The sequence below is a fragment of the Petaurus breviceps genome, unplaced genomic scaffold (genome assembly GCF_028583685.1).
Source record: "Petaurus breviceps papuanus isolate PSGF00001 unplaced genomic scaffold, PetGlider_PUasm1.0 181, whole genome shotgun sequence".
Taxonomy (NCBI): Eukaryota; Metazoa; Chordata; class Mammalia; order Diprotodontia; family Petauridae; genus Petaurus; species Petaurus breviceps.
In genome coordinates, this window is record NW_027185784.1 from 28,291,340 (window position 1) to 28,311,262 (window position 19,923).

Consider the following 19,923-nt stretch of genomic DNA (forward strand, 5'->3'; position numbering starts at 1 on the left):
CAATGGCTTTCAGCTAAATACATTTGCACATTTTGGACTTTAAGTATTTCTTGTGTGTATGTTTATGTGTACATTTGTTTGTACATATGTGCTTTTGCCAGTGAGCTGTAATATTGGACACTGTTTATTTGACCCTTCCAACAATTATATGTCAAACCATGAGCAGTGTTTTCTGAGTATTTAAGATGGAGGAGAAATGGGCATTTTTAAGTGCCTGCCATGTGCCAGGTGCTGTACTAAGTGCCTTACAAATATTTAAGTATATGAATGTATAGTACAGCTGTCAAGAGAAAGAGAGATGATGAAGTATTTAGAGAGTGGGCTTGTTATGTAAAAAATAACATTTTTAACATAACCACCTTTAATCCAACTTTCTCTAATTTTCAGTATACCTTCACATGATCAAATGGAACAAAAAACAAACACTACTGCCTCCAGATTACTGGATTTTATTCTTTCAACTGTAATTTGGACTGCTGATTCAGAAAAGGAGAAAGTGATTTTCACAAGAAATATGTATTTGAGTTATTAAAATAACAAGAACAAAAAAGGAAAACTTAGCACCTCCAGGAAAGCTGTGCTCACTCATCTCAGCCCATTCTCTCTGTCCTAATCTTCCTTCACTCCCTCACCCTATTCCCTCTCCCTCCCCCCACATTGCCTCAACAGGGTTACAATGTGTCTCAGCTAAATACATTTGCACATATTGGACCTTGTAAGTATTTCTTGTATGTATGTACATTTGTTTCCTATTTCTTTGATATGATGAGAGATCTTTAGTCAGGGATTGGATCTCTCAGGAGAGGGATAGATCATAGGATCCAGATAAATATTGAATCTATTCCTTTACCAGTCCTGAACACTTGATGCTAGTGCCTAAATTACAGAGCAAGACTGGAAGAGGGACACCATCTTGTTTTGTACTGAACCCTACATCCTCTCCCCTAGGCTACACTGCTTGTCCTTAAGGTTGGAGGGTTGTGGGTCACCTAGTAACCAAAGAGTGGCCATCTCCTTTCAGCCTCAGTACCCTGTGTATGGCCGTGGTGACTTCCCGATTACGGAAACTGTAAATGAGTGGGTAGAGTAGGGGTGTCACATTGGTATAGATAAGTGCCAGTGTCCGGTCCCGCTTTGGGGCATAACTGGTCTTGGGTCGTGCATACATGAAAGTGGCACAGCCATAGTGTAGCAGGGTAACTGCCAGGTGGGAGGCACAAGTGGATGCAGCCTTCTTGCGGCCCCCAGATGAATGTAGGCGACGCAGGGCAGCCACAATAGCACCATAGGAAGTCAGGATCAGGAAAGAGGGCACCAATAACAGTACAATGCAGGCCCCAAGGAAAGGCAATTCCTCCACATAGCTGCGGGTACAGGCAAGATGCAGAAGGGCAGTGACATCACAGAAGAAGTGAATCAACAGATGGGAGCCACAGAAAGGCATTCGGAAGATAGCCACTGTGAGAAACAGGGAGACCACCAGTCCCCCGAAGCAGCAGCTTAAAGCCAGCCTCCCACAGAGCCCTGAAGTCATCATGACTGGGTAGCGCAAAGGGTGGCAGATGGCTACATAGCGGTCATAGGCCATGGCTGCTAGCAGGAAGCATTCAGCTCCACCAAGGGCCACAAACATCTGCATTTGTACTGCACAGCCCACAAATGAGATGGGGCTGCCCCATTCTTGGCCCCTGGCCAGGTCAGCTAGGCAGCGGGGCACTACTACCAAGGTATAGCAGAGCTCAATAGCTGACAGCTGGCAGAGGAAGAGCAACATCGGGGGGCGACTGGCAACTGAGGCCACAGACACAAGGATGACCAGGTTTCCACTCAGGGTGGCCAGGTGTATGACTAAGAGAAACACAAAGAGGAAAGGCTGTAGGCGAGGGAATTCAGAGAAGCCTTGTAGAAAGAAGCCAGGAGGCATCTCTGTTTCATTCCATGCACCCTCCATGTACCGCAGCTGAGAGCCGTGGTGCCTGTGGGAAAGGAGGGAGATGCCAGTTTGGAGACATGGTCTGTTGTGCAAATAGTATTGAACTTGGAGTCAAATGACTTTGTCTTACATCCTGGCTCTTCCACTTAGAAGCTGTGTGGTATCAGACAAGTTACTTGTCTCAGGATCTCAGTTTCCACATCTCTAAAGTGAGGGGGTTTTGACTAAATGCTAAGATTCCTCCCAGCTCTAAATCTAATGATAGATGTTACCACTGAGGAACAGGTTGGGACAACAGAAGAAGAATGCAGGGGGATCTGTAGGAAAAATTTCCTGAGAAACACTGAATATATGGCAATTTAATGAGTGGGAGGGTGGTATAGTGGCAAAAGACCCCAAACTGAAGTCTACCCCTGACTAGCTATGTGACCATGGTCAAATCATTTAACTTTTCTGATTCTTAGTTTATCTGTTATATACAGATAATGATAAATAATTAGCACAAAGAACTTTATATATACAGATAATGATAAATAATTAGCACAAAGAACTTTATATAATATCTTATTTTTCCATCAATCTTGTTGAAAGAGGTGGTATGGTTTATTCACATTTTATAGGTGAGTAGCCTGAAGCTGAGAGAGGTTATGTGACTTACCCAGGGTCACAGAAGTAGCAAGTATCTGAGTCATGATATAACCTGACTCCAGCTTCAGCACTTTATGCACTGGCTCCCTGAAAGATTAATAATACGTATACCACCTATCTCAAAGATTTGTTGAGAATCAAGTGCTGTGTAACACAAGCTTCTCCTATGAAGCCTTCCTGGATTTATTGCCAAGATCATTGCATTTGAAGTCAAAGAACTTCATTTCAAGACCCCTTGAAAATACTTAATAGCAGTCTCGTCCCTTCCACCTGTACATCTCCAAATCTTGTGGCTCATTTCCTTAGCCAACTCCCCATTTACCTCTTTCCATTACTTAACTTTGTATATTTCCCCTACAACATGCCTCTGATCTGTGAAAACATGTCATGATCCTATCATTTTTCTTGCTTATCTGTCATGCTTGTGATCAAGTCAACAAGTCAGAGATCAGGAATTGATTTTTTTTTTGTCATACTTTACTCCTTCTAATTTGTATACTATTTGACCTGAGACTGAAGTATTCTTTTTGTTTGTTTTTCTAATCATAGAATCAGAAAAATTTAACATTACATGAGATCTTACAGTTCATCTAATTCAGTACCCCATTCCATAGATGAAGATATAGTACACTTGGGTCACATGTTACTTAAGGGTCAAGACAAGATTGAAACCCAAGTCTTCTGCTTAATTCCTAGTCCAGTATTCTTTTTTATGTCCAGAAACTATCTGCTTTCATGTATCAGGAATATCATCAATGTTTCTGACATTTTAATTTAGAATCAAATTTTGTATATGTGTGTATGTATATATACACACACAAACACATATATAATGCTTTGTAAATCATAAATTGCTTTATAACAGACATTATTTAATTAAAATAATTAATAATGTAATAGAGTTTCAGGCAATTCTGAGAAGAGAATAAATATTTTAGCTCTATCTATCCATCTATATTATGGATATATCTTCAGATACATCAGCACATTCCAAATTAGACAGAAGAAAATATTATCTTTGTAGGGACTGTCATAGAATCTCTGAATATCAGAACTGAAAGTTACCTTTGACACCATCTACTCCGACCCATGCTTAAACAAGAATCCCTTTGATGATATTACTATCAAGTGGTTCTGTATCCTCAACTACAAACTTCCAAAAACATGGCAATCTAAACTGTTCATTCTTTTTACATGTAGCATTTGGAAAGCCTTGAGAGTATTATAGGTCGACTGGACTAGGCATAAATGCCTGGTTTTGGGAAGCCATTATATAAAAGGTCATATAAATCTGGCCAAACTTCTGGAAAAAAAGGATTTCTAAAATTTGTTTGGTAATGGAGAGGGCCAGAGTGAGAACTTGTGCTTATTCAATCATTGTTCTTTGTACTGAGGGACCAATAACTTCTTTCCCCTTATTAAGTTTGTTGCTTCTTATTATGAACTATCAGTATATCAAAACAATCTGAGAAATACAATCTTCCCATTAAATTAACCATAAAAGTCATAGAACCCTAAAATATTAGATTTGGAAGGGACCTTACAGATCTTCTATTTCAATTCTCTACATAATGCAGAGAATCCCTTCCTATAGAACACCTGATGGATTATTATCCTATCTCTGCTTGAAGGCTTCTAAGAATGACTATCTCACTACTTTACTAGGCACCTGATATTACTTTTAGATAGTTCTAATTGTCAGTATTTTGTTTTCTTTCACTGAATGGAAATCTGCCTCTCTCTAATTTCCACTTTGTTCCTAGTTCTTCCCTTTAAGACCAAGTAACACAAATACAATTTCTCTTCCTTATGGCCATTCTTCAAATACTGAAGACAATTATTGTGTTTTCTCTTCTTCAGGCAAAACATCACCAATTCCTTCAACTGATACCTATATGGTATGATCTTGAGGCTCTTCACCGTCTAAGTAGCCCTTCTGCACCAGTACTTCCCCATATTTTTGGCTTGTCTATACTCTCCCTAAAATGTCCCATTACTCAAGATGTTGTTTCACCACAACAGAGCTCAGCAAGACTACCACCTCTCTTATTCTGTACACAGAAAGTACTAGTGATCAGCAAGGGTAAGAGATGGTATCAATAAGATGAAAAATAATGTAATGTAATTTCATGATCTAAAGAGTTTTTTTTGCATCCAATTTTTTTTTACAACTCCATAAAACCATATATCAAAGAAAACACAACTATATAATTGCACTAACTAAATAATGAGAGAGAAGACTGTTTTCCCTTTCTTGTTTATATTTCTTACTTGTAAAAGGGAGGTGGTTATTGATAATCATAAAGATCATATTGTTATTTAATGGGAATGTTTATTCTCTGCTTGTGGGAGGGAGGGTAGTCATTATCAAAACAATAAGAACCAAAACCACCAACTAATTCATTCCCACTCTAGCTAGAGAAAGTTCAAAAACAAAGGATGATGGAGCTAACCTTTTCCCCCAAGTCCCAGTATTATTAAAATTGTCTTCCTTTTCATTATGGGGCATAAAGTTAGGAGATAATCCTCCACAACTTCCAATTATGCCCCAATGGCCACTTTTTGCCTGGTATTTCCCATTTCCTCATGACCCTCCACCAAATTAATCTTATTCATTACAATATTATCCTCATCTACAAAACCCTAATTTATGAGCCCAGAAATACACTGAAAGGTATGCAATGTTGTTTAGTGATTTTCACTTACATTCAATTCTTTATGACCTCATTTGGTGTTTTCATGGAAAAGATACTGGAATGGTTTTCCATTTCCTTCTCCAGTTCTTTTTATAGTTGAGAAACTGAGGCAAGGAAAGTTAAGTAATTTGCCCAGGGTTATAAAGCTAGTATGTATCTGAGGCCAAATTTGAACTAAAAAAAGATGAGTTTTCCTGACTCCAAGCACAGCATTCTATCCATTGAGCCACTTACATTGAGCTAACAATATTTAGAATAAAATATAGAAGATAATAACAATAATGATATCCAGTATGAGTGTGATGACTAGAGAACTTCCCTGGGAGCCAAGAGGACTTAAATTTAAAAACAAACAAACAAAAAACCTCCGATACATATTGGACACACATGTGACCCTGGGCAAGTCACTCTCGGTGTCCCAGACAATTCCCTAAAAAAGTAAGTTGAAAATCAGATGTATTGGTAGAGGAAATTCTTCTCTGGAAACTCTACACATAGATCTGGTATAATAAATAACAACAACAGGAATGTTATATTTATATAGGACAAGCTATACTGAGCACTTTCTTCATATCTATCTTTGAGGTAGATATTACAAGTATTATTTATTCCTGTCTTACAGGTGGGAAAACTGAAGCTCTGATGGTAAAGTGCTCTTAGTGAGAGAATCAGGTCTCAAACTCAGGTTTTCCAATTTCAATACCAATGAATGCCATTTCCATGCAGACCCCTAATGGAAACTTGATCCTTTAAGGTCACTCAGTCCATGTACTGTACCCCAGGAGCCCAACCGTACTGTCCTCTGGTCATCCATCTGTTCATTCCCAGACTCTTCCTGCTCATGACTTCCTCTTATTAGTACAGGAAACATACACACACACACACACACACACACATACACACACACACACACACACACACACACCCCAAAACATGCAGTTTTTCTTTCTGTATTTTTGCTTAAGCATTTAGGCATCTTCCTAGTTTTATTTTTAAGTAGATTTCATTAATTTTCTCAGTTCGAATTGTAACCCACTCTATAGTTCTCTCAATCTTCATGGGTCTTTTTTTTAAATCAAAGTGACTATTGACCTTCTGATGCTTGGACATTTATAATGAGACAGTTTCTCACTGAAGTCAACAATTTCACCTCAAGTTTCTTTAACACTAGGAAGTAACTTGTCCTGACCATTTATTGGCAACTTGATTCTTAATTGTTACTAAGAATACTGGGTACTTTTATCACCATTTCATCTAGGTTTTCCAAAAGACTCCTTGAGAATGGGAATCCAAGTGAAGAGGGACTCAAAAATTCAATCATAGTATCCAATGTCTTCTTTTTTTCCTAGAGGGGACCTTTTGCACTGGATCACTATGTGGTCCTCCTGATTCTCTGGTTGTATTTCTGCCTTTGGTGTATTTAAAGAATCTCTTTTCAAAGTAAGGAATGAACCAGCAGGGTCTTTTAAACACAAACACATGCACACACACACGTGTGCACACACACATTTCCCATCCACCACTTGTAGCAGAGGAGGAGAAGTAACTTCAAAGAAGCAGCATAAAACCCAACATCAGAAGTTTCTGGCAGGGAGGTTGTTTCTGTTCCAAAAATCCAAAAAGCTAACCTCATTGCTTTTAACTGCACAATCACTGCCTTGTCACATTTTTGATATTCTAGATGCTAGCTCTTTTGTACTGCAAAATTCAACATCTTTTCTATAAACAACAATTCACTTCAATCGACCAAACATTTATTAAACCTCATTCCAAAGATGGAAAACAGCATAGCCCCTTCCCTCAAGGAGGTTACAATCCAACAGAAGTATTTTTTTTTTTAAGCAATCGGGGTTAAGTAACTTGCTCGATGTTACACGGCCAGGTGTTTCTGGGTGGGTGCTAAGTGTCTGAGCCCGGGATTCGATCTCCAGGTCTTCTCAACACTGGAGCCGGTGCTCTTACTCGCTGTGCTATCTGGCCGCCCCTCCAACAGAAGTATTTTATTCTCAAACTGCCTTTAAGGTAACCTTCTGTTTTCCTTGCATTGAACTTTCTTTCCGTAAGAATTTGTATTAGAAGGGACCAGGTCACATCCCTCTTGAAGGCCCTCCTTCATAGTGATGATATCTGAACTTCTTTAGGCTTTTGTGCTACACCTGAGTACATGAGTACTAGGTGCCAGAAACATGGCATGTAAGTAGGCAACCAACTCAGAACATTATTATGCCATCATAGTGATCAAACTTGTAAGTCACCTGATTAAGCTATGGGGGCTTCAATAAGCTCGTGCCCCACGCTGGACCTCAAAGAGAAGCAGCAGTACACTCTGGGAGCAATGGGTTCCTCTGGGACTCCATTCACTTCATCTGGGGAGGGTTGGTGAGGAGTGTCCTTTACTTCCAGAGTCCTGTGGAAAGGCTTCTTTCTGCCCTACTGCATTGCCTCTCCCACCGATGGGAAATAGGATAGATGTGATGGAATTCAATGTAATCAATAGCCTAAAAAAACATAGTTCATTGGAAAGAACACTAGTGTATAAGGAGATCTGGGTTTTAGCTTAGTCTCTGACAGTTACCATATTCAGTACAGATTTCCCCCCTAAACTCTAATCTCACATCAACTGTTGGATGGACATTTCTACTGCTAGTACCTAAAATCCTATTTGTTTTCAAAGTTTTCAAAGAAAACTTCCCTGATGTTTTAGAACCAGAGGGCTAAATCGAGGTTAAAAGAATCCACCAATCACCTCCTGAAAAAGATTTCAAAAAGAAAACTCCTAGGAATATTATAGCCAAGTTATGGAATTCCCAGATTAATGAGAGAATATTACAAGCAGACAGGAAGAAACAATTTTAATATTATGGAAACACAATCAGGATAACCTAGGATCTGGCAGCTTCTACACTGAGGGATCGAAGGGCTTAGAATATGATATTCCAGAGGTCAAAGGAGCTGGGATTAAAACTGAGTCAGCTACCCAGCGAAACTGAGTATCATGTTTCAGGGGAAAATATGGTCATTCAGTGGAATAGAGGACTTTCAAGCATTCTTGATGAAAAAACCAGAGTTGAATAGAAAATTTGACATTCAGATACAAGAAGCAAGAGAAGCATGAGAAAGTAAACAAGGAAAATCATAAGGAACTTATCAAAGTTGAACTATTAACATTCCTACATGGAAAAACAATAATTGTAACTTATGAAACTTTTCTCAATAGTTTAAGGGAATAGAAATATATATATATATATGTCTATGTATGAGGGTATATGGGCATATGAATACATATGTGAATGTGTGTATATATGTTTACAGGTATACATAGATAGAAGGCATAGGACCAATTTCACAGGAAGGGATGATACTTAAAAGCTGAAATTAAGAGGTAAGAGAGGAATATAATGAGAGGAGATGGGGAGAGACAGAATGGGGTAAACTATCTCATATAGAAGAGGCAAGGGAAAATGGTTACAAAGGAGGGGAAGAATAGGAAGGCAAAATGGAATGGGTCAACCTTATTCCCATTAAATTTGGCTTGAGGAGGGCATGAAATACACACTAAATATGGTATCTCACCCTCCAGAAGAGTAGGGGGGGAAGGGGATGAGAGAGGGGATGATGGAAGGGTGGGCAGGCTTGGGGTTAGGGAAGTTGGGAGCACCCACTTTTTAAAAGGGATGGGCTCAAAGTAGGGAATAGAACAATTGGGAGGTGGGATAGTAGAGAGGGAAATATAGTCAGTATTTTACAATATATCTACTATGTTATTGTTTTGCATTAGCTACACATGTTCCACCCATACTGAACTGCTTATCTTCCTAGTAAAGGTGGGAGAAAAGGGAGGAACGGAATGAATCTGGAATTTAAAGTTTTAAAATCAAATGTTTATATATATATACATATATATATATACTATTATTAATACTATTTTACATGTAATTGGGAAATAAGATATACAGGCTCTGGGGCATAGAGATCCCCTGGAAAAGTCGAAAGGGGTTTGGGAGAAAATATGGGAGAGAGCAGATTGGAGGAGGTGATATCCTGTGGGACTGCTATTTTGGGGCACTGGGTAGGGGAAAAACAGGGAGAAAATTTGTAACTCAAAAACTGGTGGAAATGAATGATGTAAATCAGAAGTTAATAAAGCATTTGAAGACAAAAAGCCTTGAATTGATCTTTGACTTGGGTTCATCTCTATCTTCACATCTAATCTATTTCAATATTTTGTCAATTCTACTATCTCAAAACTGACCTCTCACCACAGCTCACATCATCACAACCCTCATTCAGGCACTTCTTACTCAAGAATTTTTATTAGCCTTATACATGGTTTCCTAGACTTTGATACCTCCCCTCTCTAATCTGAACTATACAACACTGCCTATGTAAATTTCCTAATGGACAGGTTTGACAGTGTTACTTTTTCCATAAAAAGACCTTCATTGAATCCTTATTGCTTTTAGGATTAAATACAGACTTCATATCCTGGCATTTAAAGTCCTCCATGATTAAATTCCAGCTTATCTTCCTAGTTTTATTTTACACTGCTCCATTTCACGCACATTGTGGTCTAGCCAAAATGGAACAAGCAGCTCTTCTCTTTTTTCTTATCCTGTGACCATATATTTGCTTAGTTATCTACATCCAGAAAATGCCTCGCCATTTTTTCTCCATTTGTTGAATCCCTTCAGTATCCAGCTCCTGAAGAAAGTTTGTTCTGATCTTGTCAGTCAAAAGTAAGATTTTTCTCTTTAAATTTTCTTGGAATATTTTGTTGGAATCTCTCCTTTGCCTCCACCATCTTCTGCCTTATATAATAATCTCTCATGTTCCATATTCCTCCTATTATCCTGCAGTCTCCTTTAGTATAGATGTATCATTTCTCATCCTCATACCCTCAGCAGCTAGCACAGCTGCCTTGCACTTTGACTGTAGTGCTTTAAAATGCTTGTTGAATTGAACTACATTGAATTTCTAGCATCCTTTCTAGCTAAATGATTTTATAGTAATTGGATGAAAATATAGACTTTTCTTAAGATAGAAATTTCCATGGATTAATGTTGGCATGAAAGAATTCAGCTATTATTTTAGGAGCAGATGGAAGATCCTTCTTCCCTTCCAAATCCCCAGCATGCTCAGTGGGAAAATTTTAGCACTTTATTGAACTAGAAGCAGAGGATGAAGAATAACATATAGCATCATATATGTCAAATCAACGGCTTAAAGGAACATTATTACTTGAACTGTATTCCTATTAATAAAAGGGGAATAAACTTTAGATGTATCCTTTCTTGAAGGGCATTATTTACTTTAAACAGAAATCCCAATGCATTTTTTTTTCAGGTAGGATGGCTGAGGAAGAAGGATATAGCTGCACAGATCTCTTTAGAAAAAAAATAGGATCAGAACCCAGGAGTCCTTGTGTCCAAAGCCAGCATTTTTCTTTAATTTTCATCTCCTTCCTCCAACCATCCCTCTCCTCCTCCCATGACCTGTTTAGATTATAGACTTTTAGAGTTGAAAGAGACCTTTCAGATAATTTAGTGCAAGTCTTCTCCTTTCACAATTAAAGAAACTGAGGCCCTTAAAGGTAAAATTACTTGCTCACAATCAAAAACATAGACACAGGAATAGATGGGACTAGATTCCAACTTTCCTTATCCCCAGACCAATGTACTTTTTTTTTAAGTCAACACATTGTACGTTGTAAAATTAAGTCTTATTGTGGGGCAGTAGGATAAGACTGAGAGAAGGTTAACCAAGGAAAAACTATTGTCTTAGATTCCATCTTTTCTGGAAAGGGAAATATGTGTGTGTGGGAGGAGTGACTCAATTTCTCTTTGCTACAATGCAACCCACTCTGCTCACCCTCTCTTCTCCCAAATGGAAAGCTAAACTTACCTGGGCTTAGGGCTAGGAATGTTTTGGTGATGGATCCAGAGAAGACTTAGATCATTGTGGTAAAAGAATAGGGATAGCACAGTGACAATCAGAAACTATGAACTACAGAGGTAGAGGGGTGGAGAACATGAAGAGTTACAGAAAGAGTGAGACATATAAAACAGAAGCAAAGAGAGTATGAAGGGGGAAGAGTGCCCTATGGTGATTTTCATTTCAACCCCATGGACCAGATGGTTAGATAGGGCCTTAGCTTTATATTCCCTGGGGGTAGGGCAGGAGGGAAAAGGGAGAGAATGATCATCACTTTTTACATAGGATCCAGAGGGAGGTGAAAGGAAAAAACATCTGGTGATTAATTTTCTCTCTTAACAAAGACCTTTTTTGCTCTGAGTAAAAGTGTCATGGTGAGATTTGGTCCTTAGAATAATAGTGCATAGGCTTTCAGAAGTAAAAATGATCTTAGAAATCCCCTAATTCAATTTTACATGTAGGACACTGAGACCCAGATGGATTGAGAGTCTTGCCCAAGGACACACAGCTCGTTAGTGACTGAGCAAACTAGAACCTCCTTATTGAATGGTTGTCTCTAATCCATAGTAAGGCTGCCTTCCTCATGACTTCTGTACCTAACAGCTACCTCAGCTTGTACTGTGCCCACCATCAGATGACTCCTTTAAACCACTGCAACAATGTCCTAGATCATCACTGAGATCAACCGTTTTTGGGGATGTCAGGAATTCAACTAACATTAAGTACCTACTATATGTAAGAAATTGTGCTAAGCTTTGGCAATAGAAATTAGATCAATAAACATTTATTAAGCAACTTATATGTGCATTGTGTTAAGTGCTAGAAAGATAAAATGGTAATACAAAAAAAGATTGCATAGTACTTTCTTTTTTAAACTGATAATCATTTATGTACTTTTCCTTTTACATCCTGCCACCCATGCCCCAAGTGTGTGTGTGTGTGTGGGGGGGGGAGATTTTTCACAAATATGCATAGTCAGAGCAAAAGAGATTCCTGTATAGGTCATGTCAAAATATGTTTCATTCTATATTTTGTAGTCCATCATCTCTTTCATGAACAGGGTTGTATTCTTCATATCCAGAATCATGGCTCGCCATTGTATGGATCAGAAGTCTTAAGTCTTTTAAAACATTTTTTTTACAGCATTGTTGTTACTCTACAAATTGTTTACCAGGTTCTGATCATTTTAGTTTGTATCGTTTCATACAAATCTTCATAGTCTTCCCTGAAACAGTTCTCACCATAATTTCTTGTAGTGAAATATCGTTCCATCATATTCATGTGTAATAGGGGCATTGTTGCACTTGTCCAGATCCCCTAACATAGAGCCACTCTACCTACGGGATGTGATGCCCTGTGTTCTCCTACCACATGGATGAGACTAGCCTCTCATTATTGGCAATGTAGCCAGAAGAGACGGTAGTTCTGTAACTCCCAGCCTGGAACAGTCTCACTCTCTTTCCAGAGAGGGCAAAGCTTAACTTATAGCACAAGTCCCATGAAATGAGCTAGTGAGGGAAAAAGGGGAGCTTCCTTCTCTTGATCTTGCTTTTACTCAATAACTCAGAAGAATAGTCCTACGTCTCTGGTTCATTTGTCCTTATCCGTTTCTAGGTAGCAGTAATCATCTATCCTACCCCAAATTAAACCATGGTGAACTTGGAGCCAGGATTCTAGCCAGTCACCATAGTAGGGAAAATTGAAAAATAGTATGGCAAAAACCAGGAATAGACCAACATCTCTCACCCTATATGAAGACATGGTCAAAATGGGTACATGAATGAGACATAAAAGGTGATAACCAGAACCAAATTAGGAGAGTAAGGCATAGTTTACCTGTAAGATTTATGGAGAAGGGAAGAATTTATGACTAAACAAGAGATAGATAACATTCTGAAATAAAAAATGGACAATTTTGATTACATTAAATTTAAAAAAGTATTTGCACAAACAAAACCAAATGTCTCCAAGATTAGGAGGGAAGCAGAAAGCTGGGGAAAAATTTTTTTATAGTCAACATTTATGAGAAAGGTCTTATTTCTCAAATGCATAGAGAACGGAGTCAAATCTATAAGAATCCAAGTCATTCCCCAATTGATAACTGGTCAAAGGATTTGAGCAGGCACTTTCCAGATGAAGAAATCAAAGTAATGTATAGTCATATGAAATAATGCTCTGTCACTATTGATTAGAGAAATGTGAATTAAAGCAACTCTGAGGTACCACATCACACCTATCAGACTAGCTAATATGATAGAAAAGGAAAATGATAAAGGTTGGAGAAGATATGGGAAAATTGGAATAGTAATTCATTATTGTTGGAGTTGTCAATTGAATAAAGCATTCTGGAAAGCTATTTGGAACTATGCCCCAAAGGCTATAAAACTGTGCATATACTTTTTACTAAATCTGTTTCTCAAAGAGACCATAAAAAGGGGAAGGGACCTACATGTACAAAAATACTTATAGAAACTCTTTTTGTAGTGGCCAAGAATTGGAAATTGAGGGGATGCCCATCAACAGGAGAATGGCTGAACAAGTTGTGGCATATTAATATAATGGAATACTATTGTTTTATAAGAAATGGTGAACAGGTAGGTTTCAAAAAAACCTGGACAGACATTTATGAACTGTTGCTGAATGAAATGAGTAGTACCAAAAGAACATTATGCATAGTAACAGCAACATTTTATGATGATTGACTATGGTAGACATAGTTATTCTCAGCAATGTAATGATCCAAGACAATTCCATAAGGCTTGTGATGAAAAATGCTATCTACATCCAAAGAAAGAACTATGGAGTCTGAATATAAACCAAAGTATATTATCTTTACTTTTCAATTTTTTTCTTTCTCTGGATTTTTCCCTTTTCTGATTCTTCTTTCATAATATAACTAATGTGGGGGCAGCTAGGTGATGCAGTGAGTAAAGCACCAGTCATGGAGTCAGGAGCATCCGAATTCACTTCTGGCCTCACACACTTAGCACCCACACACAAAAAACTAGCTGTGTAACCTTGGGCAAGTTACTTAACCACAATTGCCCTCTGTAAAGGCAAAAAAATATAACTAATGTGGAAATATGTTTAATATAATTGTACATGTACAACCTATATCACATTGCCTGCTATCTTGGGGAGACGGGAGAAAGAGAGGGATGGAGAAAAATTTGGAATTCAAAATTTTACAAAAATGAATGCTTAAAACTATCTTTACATATGATTAGAAATAATAAAATGTGATTAAGTACAAAATGAATGTATAATGCATTTATTGAACACTTGCTATCTGTAAAGCACTGTGCTAAGGACTGGGGATACAAATAGAAAAGACATTTTCTGGGGAAATCAGAGTAGAGTCAAGATGACTGAGGAAAGTCAGGGCTTTCTCCCAAACCCATCTGCATATCTTTAAAGAATGTCATAGGGGCAGCTAGGTGGCACAATGAATAGAGCACTGGTCCTGGAGTCAGGAGGACCTGAGTTCCAATTCAGCCTCAGACATTTGATACCAGCTGTGTGACCTTGGACAAGTCACTTAACCCTAATTACCTTGCTTTCCCCCTCCCCCCAAAAGAATGGCATAAAACAATTCCTGGAGCAGCAAAATCCACAAAATAAAATGATTGAATAATGTTCCGGTCAAAGGTAACTTAAAATGTCACCAGAAAATGTCTGTTTCACCTGGGTAAGACAGGAGCACCATCCAGCCTAGGCTATACTAGCGTAGACCCAGTCATAGGAAACCAGGAGCAGGCCTTGGGATCCATTTCATCAGAAACAAGAACAGTTGCTTCTGGAACTCTCAACTGACAGATGGTAAGAGAATTAGACAACTAGTCAGAAGGAGATAATGGATCTCTTTGGTAGCACTGTGGCAGGAATCTGTTGTTTTGCCAATTCTCAGATCCAGGTCTCAGTTCTTGGTGCCAGTCCCAGGGTGAGGAAGATCATTAGCACATTAGAGTTTGCAGCCAGCCAGAATGGAGGGGGGCAGTCTGTCATCATAGATGCAGGGCAGAAAAAAAGTGCTTGTGGTCACTCATAGACCAGAGCACATTTTAGGAGAGTAGTAAACATATTTCTCCTTAGACCATACCACCTTGGAAGAACTGAAAACTTACCAATCCTTAGAATGATTTCTGAAAACAGCTGCACAGAACCCCTAAAGCTTGGAAGAGTGTGCCCTCCACCCTGGAAGCAGAGCCCTACTTTAACAAATAATTAAAATTCAAGAAATAGGGTGGCAAATGAGTAAACAATAGAAAAAAATGTGACCATAGAAAGTTGCTATGGTGACAATGACTATCAAAACATACACACTCAGAAGAAAACAAAATCAAACCTCCTGCATCCAAAGCCTCCAAGAAAAAAAAATGAATTGTTATCAAGCCATGAAAGAATACAAAAATGATTTTGAAAATAAAGCAAGAAAGGTAACAGGAAAAAAAATGGGAGGAAAAATGAGAGCAAGGCAAGATAATCATGAAAAATGAGTCAACAGCTTGGTAAAAGAGACACAAAAATATATTTAAGAAAATAACACCTTAAAAAACCAGATGGCCAAATCATAAAAGAGGTATGAAAAAAACAATAAGGATATTGCCTTAAAAAAGCAGAACTGACCAAATGGAAAAAAAAGATTTATAATAATTCACTCAAGAAAAAAAAAATCCTTGGAATGTAGATTTGATCAAATGGTGGTATAAAAGCTCACTAAAGAAAATAACCCTTTGAAAATTATAATGGAGTAAATGGAAGTTAATGACATTACAAGAAATCAATAAACAATAAAACAAAAGCAAAAGAATAAAAAAAAGAAGACGATGTGAAATATCTCATTGAAAAATCAACTGACCTGGAAAGCAGATCCAGGAGAGAGAATTTTAAAATTGGATTACCTGAAAGCCATGATCAAAAAAAGAGCCTAGACATCATCAAGAATGCTTGAAATTCCTCTATTTCCTTGAATATCCTCTCCCCACCCCCCCTCCTGAAAGATTAAACTCCGTTTTGCTGGGTAGGTGATTCTTGGTTGTAAGCCTAACTCTTTTTCCCTCCAGAATATCATATTCCAAGCTCTCCGATCCTTTAATCTAGAAGCTTCTAACTCTTGTTCATGTTATCTTGACTGTTGCTCCATGATATTTGAATTGCTTCTTTCTGACTGCTTACAATATCTTCTCCTTGAACTGGGAGCTCTGGAATTTGGATATAATATTCCTGGGAGTTTTCATTTTGGAGTCTCTTTCAGAAGGTGATTGGTGGATTCTTTAAAATTCTATTTTATCTATTGTATCAGGGCAGTTTTCCCTGATAATTTCTTGAAAGATGCTGTTCAGGCTCTATTTTTTTTATCATGGCCATCAGGTAGACATTTTCTGTTCTCAAATTCTAATAAAATATTATAATAAAAGATACAATACATACAAGAAGATTTAAGCTGCAAGTCAGATGAAAAACTCTCTTGCTCCTTAGGGTACTGCAGCAAAGCTGATGTTAATGTTCTTTCTTTAATATCATTTCCACTGATACAATAACAATTTCTGATCTTCAACCATTGAAAGTGCCAAGAATTTTCTAACTTTATACTCCATATTAATTATATTCAATATTAACAGTTATAGACAAATCCAACTATATTAATAATTATATTGCATTCCTTTCCCCAAAGATGAATAATGTATTTGTTGCTGTTCTCTTGTTTCTGTCATGTTCAACTTTCCATGACCCCAAGTGGGGTTTTCTTGATAAAGATACTGGAGTGGTTTGCAATTTCCTGCTCTATCTCATTTGACAAATAAGGAGACTGATGCAAACAGGTTTAAGCAACTTGCCCAGAGTCTCACAGCTAGTAAGTATCTGAGGCCAGATTTGAACTCAGGAAGATTGGTTTTCCTCATTCTAGGTCCAGCACTCTATCCATTATGTCTAGCTGCCCAGGGTATTCAAGTAAAAACATCTAGGATAACTTATGTGTCTATTGGTACAGCCCTTGATACTGAAAATAATCTAACAAACCTTCCATGTGTGTATCCTTATATAACCTGTTCACTATTGATGTATTCAGAGTGGTGGGTATGTGTCTATGCATACCATAATGATGTATATTTAAAAGGCTCCAGGACCTCTCATTGTCCTCTCATACATAAAACAGTGCAAGCTTTCACCATCTTCAGTCATTAGAATGCAACCTGAATATTGTAGCAGGACTGGTCACCTGTGGATTTATGCCATCATCTCCCAGGAACAAAACTAAACAACTAAAATCAAGTGTTAGAAAGAAATGGTTAGAGAACATATATTGTCATTATCTTTCATTCATTTTGTTATATTCTATTATTAACCCCATAATGAGATCAAAGGAGTATGGGGATAAATCTCCAAAAACTTGGAAATGTTATATTAAATTGGTGATGAGAACAAATGATATCACAGATCACAGAACATTAGATTTATTTCTGAGAGGAACCTGAGAGATCATCTAATCCAACATCCTCATTTTATACATGAGGAATGTGAGCACTAAAGAGATAATGTCACTTGTCCAAAGTCTTATTGGTAATAAATGGCAGGCCCTCCCAGGATTTGAATCCAGATCTTGACTTCAATTCTAATACTCTTTTCCTATTGTACTATATTGCTATCCAGGAAGAAAGTATTGGTCAACAACAACAAAAAAAAGCTATAGGGGGCAGAGTCAAGATGGAAGAGTAGAAGCAGGACCTCCATGCAGCTCCGACTTCCACCTTCCCCAATCCATGTAAAAAGGGGACTCTGAACAAACTTTGGAGCTGCAGAACCCACAAAATGACATAGAGAAGCTAACCTCCCACTGAGGACAGCCTGGCATGCCGGTAAGAATCGGCCAGCACAGTGCTCTGGGAGCTAAGCCCAGGCCCGAGTGAGCTGAGGTTTTAGCCCTAGGGTGGACCTGACCAGCCGATGGCCAGAGGGACCCATATCACCAACAGCTGTGGCCGTTTCCAGATTCATCAACACATAGATGCGAAGGACAAAGTGAGAGGTCAGTGCAGTCTGGACTTTGGGACCAGTAGTTGGGAGAATGTCAGCTTTTGCCCCCAGGAGAGAAGTTGGTGAGATGCGGTACAGCCAGCACCAAGTGGAAGCTTCAGCTCCTGGCCTGCAGAATGTAGGGGCACCAAGTGACCAATCTGAGGGGTAATCACTCATGCTTTAACCTGCTTGGATCTGGATTGCAGTCTAGGGTGGAGCTCCTGGGGTGTGTGACCAGCTTGCCAGAGAGTGTGGAGGCTTCAGAGAGGGCACCCAACTAATACCTCCAGCAGCTGAACCCCAGAGTTTGGGACAAAAGCTCCCCTGTCTGGTGGCTGAGCCCTAATGTGGCAAAAAGCCCAGGGGTCAAGTGACTGAGGGGCTACATGACTAGGCAAAGAAAACAAAGCAGACAAAAGATTCCAACATTAGACTCCTATTTTGGGGACATAAAGGAGCAAAGCATGGAAAAGGAGGAAGACAGTGAAGTCAGAACTCCTGCACCAAAAGCTTCAAAGGAAAATACCAGCTTGTCAGAGGCCAAAGAGGACCTTAAGAAGCAAGTAAGAGAAATGGAGGAATAATTGGGATAAGAAATGAGAATGATACAAGAAAATTAAAAAAAGAGAGTCAATGACCTGACTGAGGAAATCTCACCTTAAAAAACAGACTAACACAATTGGCAAAAGAGGCTCACAAAGGCAATGAGGTGAGGAATGCCTTAAAAAGCCAAATTTGCCAGATGGAAAAAGAAGCTCAAAAGCTCAATGAGGAGACTCATTCCTTCAGATTTAGAATGGAGCAAATGGATGCTAATGACTTTATGAGAAATCGAGATGTGGTTAAACAGATCCAAACAAATGAAAGAATAGAAGGCAATGGGAAATATCTCATGGGAAAAACCACTGACCTGGAAAATAGATCCAAGAGAAATAATTTAAAAATTATTGGACTACCTGAAAGCCATGATCAAAGTAAGAACCTAGAAATAATCCTCCAAGAAATTGTCAAGGAATATTGCCCTGATATTTTAGAACCAGAAGGCAAAACAGAGGTTGAAAGAATCTACCGATCACCTCCTGAAAAATATCCCAAAAAGAAAACTACTAGGAATGTTATAGCCAGTTTCTGGAATTCCCAGATCAACAAGAGAATATTACAAGGAGCCAGGAAGAAACAATTTGAATATTGTGGAAACAAAATCAGGATAACCCAGGATCTGGCAGCTTCTACACTGAGGGATGAACGGGCCTGGAATATGATATTCTGGAGGGCAGAGGAGCTGGGATTAAAACCAAGAATAACCTACCCAGCAAAACTATCATGTTTAATGGAAAAATATGGTCATTTAGTGGAACAGAGGACTTTCAAGCATTCTTAATGAAAAAAAAAAAAACAGAGTTGAATAGAAAATTTAACGTACAGATACAAGAAGCAAGAGAAGCCTGAGAAAGTAAACAGGGTAAAGAAATCATAAGGCACTTATCAAAGTTGAACTATTAACATTCCTACATGGAAAAACAATAATTTTAACTGAAGAAACTTTTCTCAGTATGAAAATAGTTGAAGGGAATTTCTATATATATGTCTATATCGCAGGGTATACGGGCGTATGAATACATATGTGAATGTGTGTATACATGTTTACAGGTACACATAGACAGAGGGCACAGGACCAAATTAATAGGAATGGATGAT

At 38.4% G+C, this 19,923-nt stretch overlaps 2 protein-coding genes across 8 annotated transcripts in view; one reads left to right on the forward strand and one right to left on the reverse strand.

Annotated features, from left to right (window-relative positions):
* Positions 1–19,923, forward strand: part of LOC138160705 (olfactory receptor-like protein OLF3) — a 650,404-nt gene that overhangs the window by 476,695 nt on the left and 153,786 nt on the right. The gene's annotated exons all lie outside the window — the stretch shown is intronic.
* Positions 986–1,951, reverse strand: LOC138160411 (olfactory receptor 10AC1-like). Its single transcript, XM_069087012.1, has one exon. The coding sequence runs from the start codon at positions 1,949–1,951 to the stop codon at positions 986–988; it is 966 nt and encodes a 321-aa protein (XP_068943113.1).

Coding starts and splice junctions, on each gene's coding strand:
- LOC138160411 (XM_069087012.1), bottom strand. CDS start 1,951: ATGGAGGGTGCATGGAATGAAACAGAGATGCCTCCTGGCTTCTTTCTA.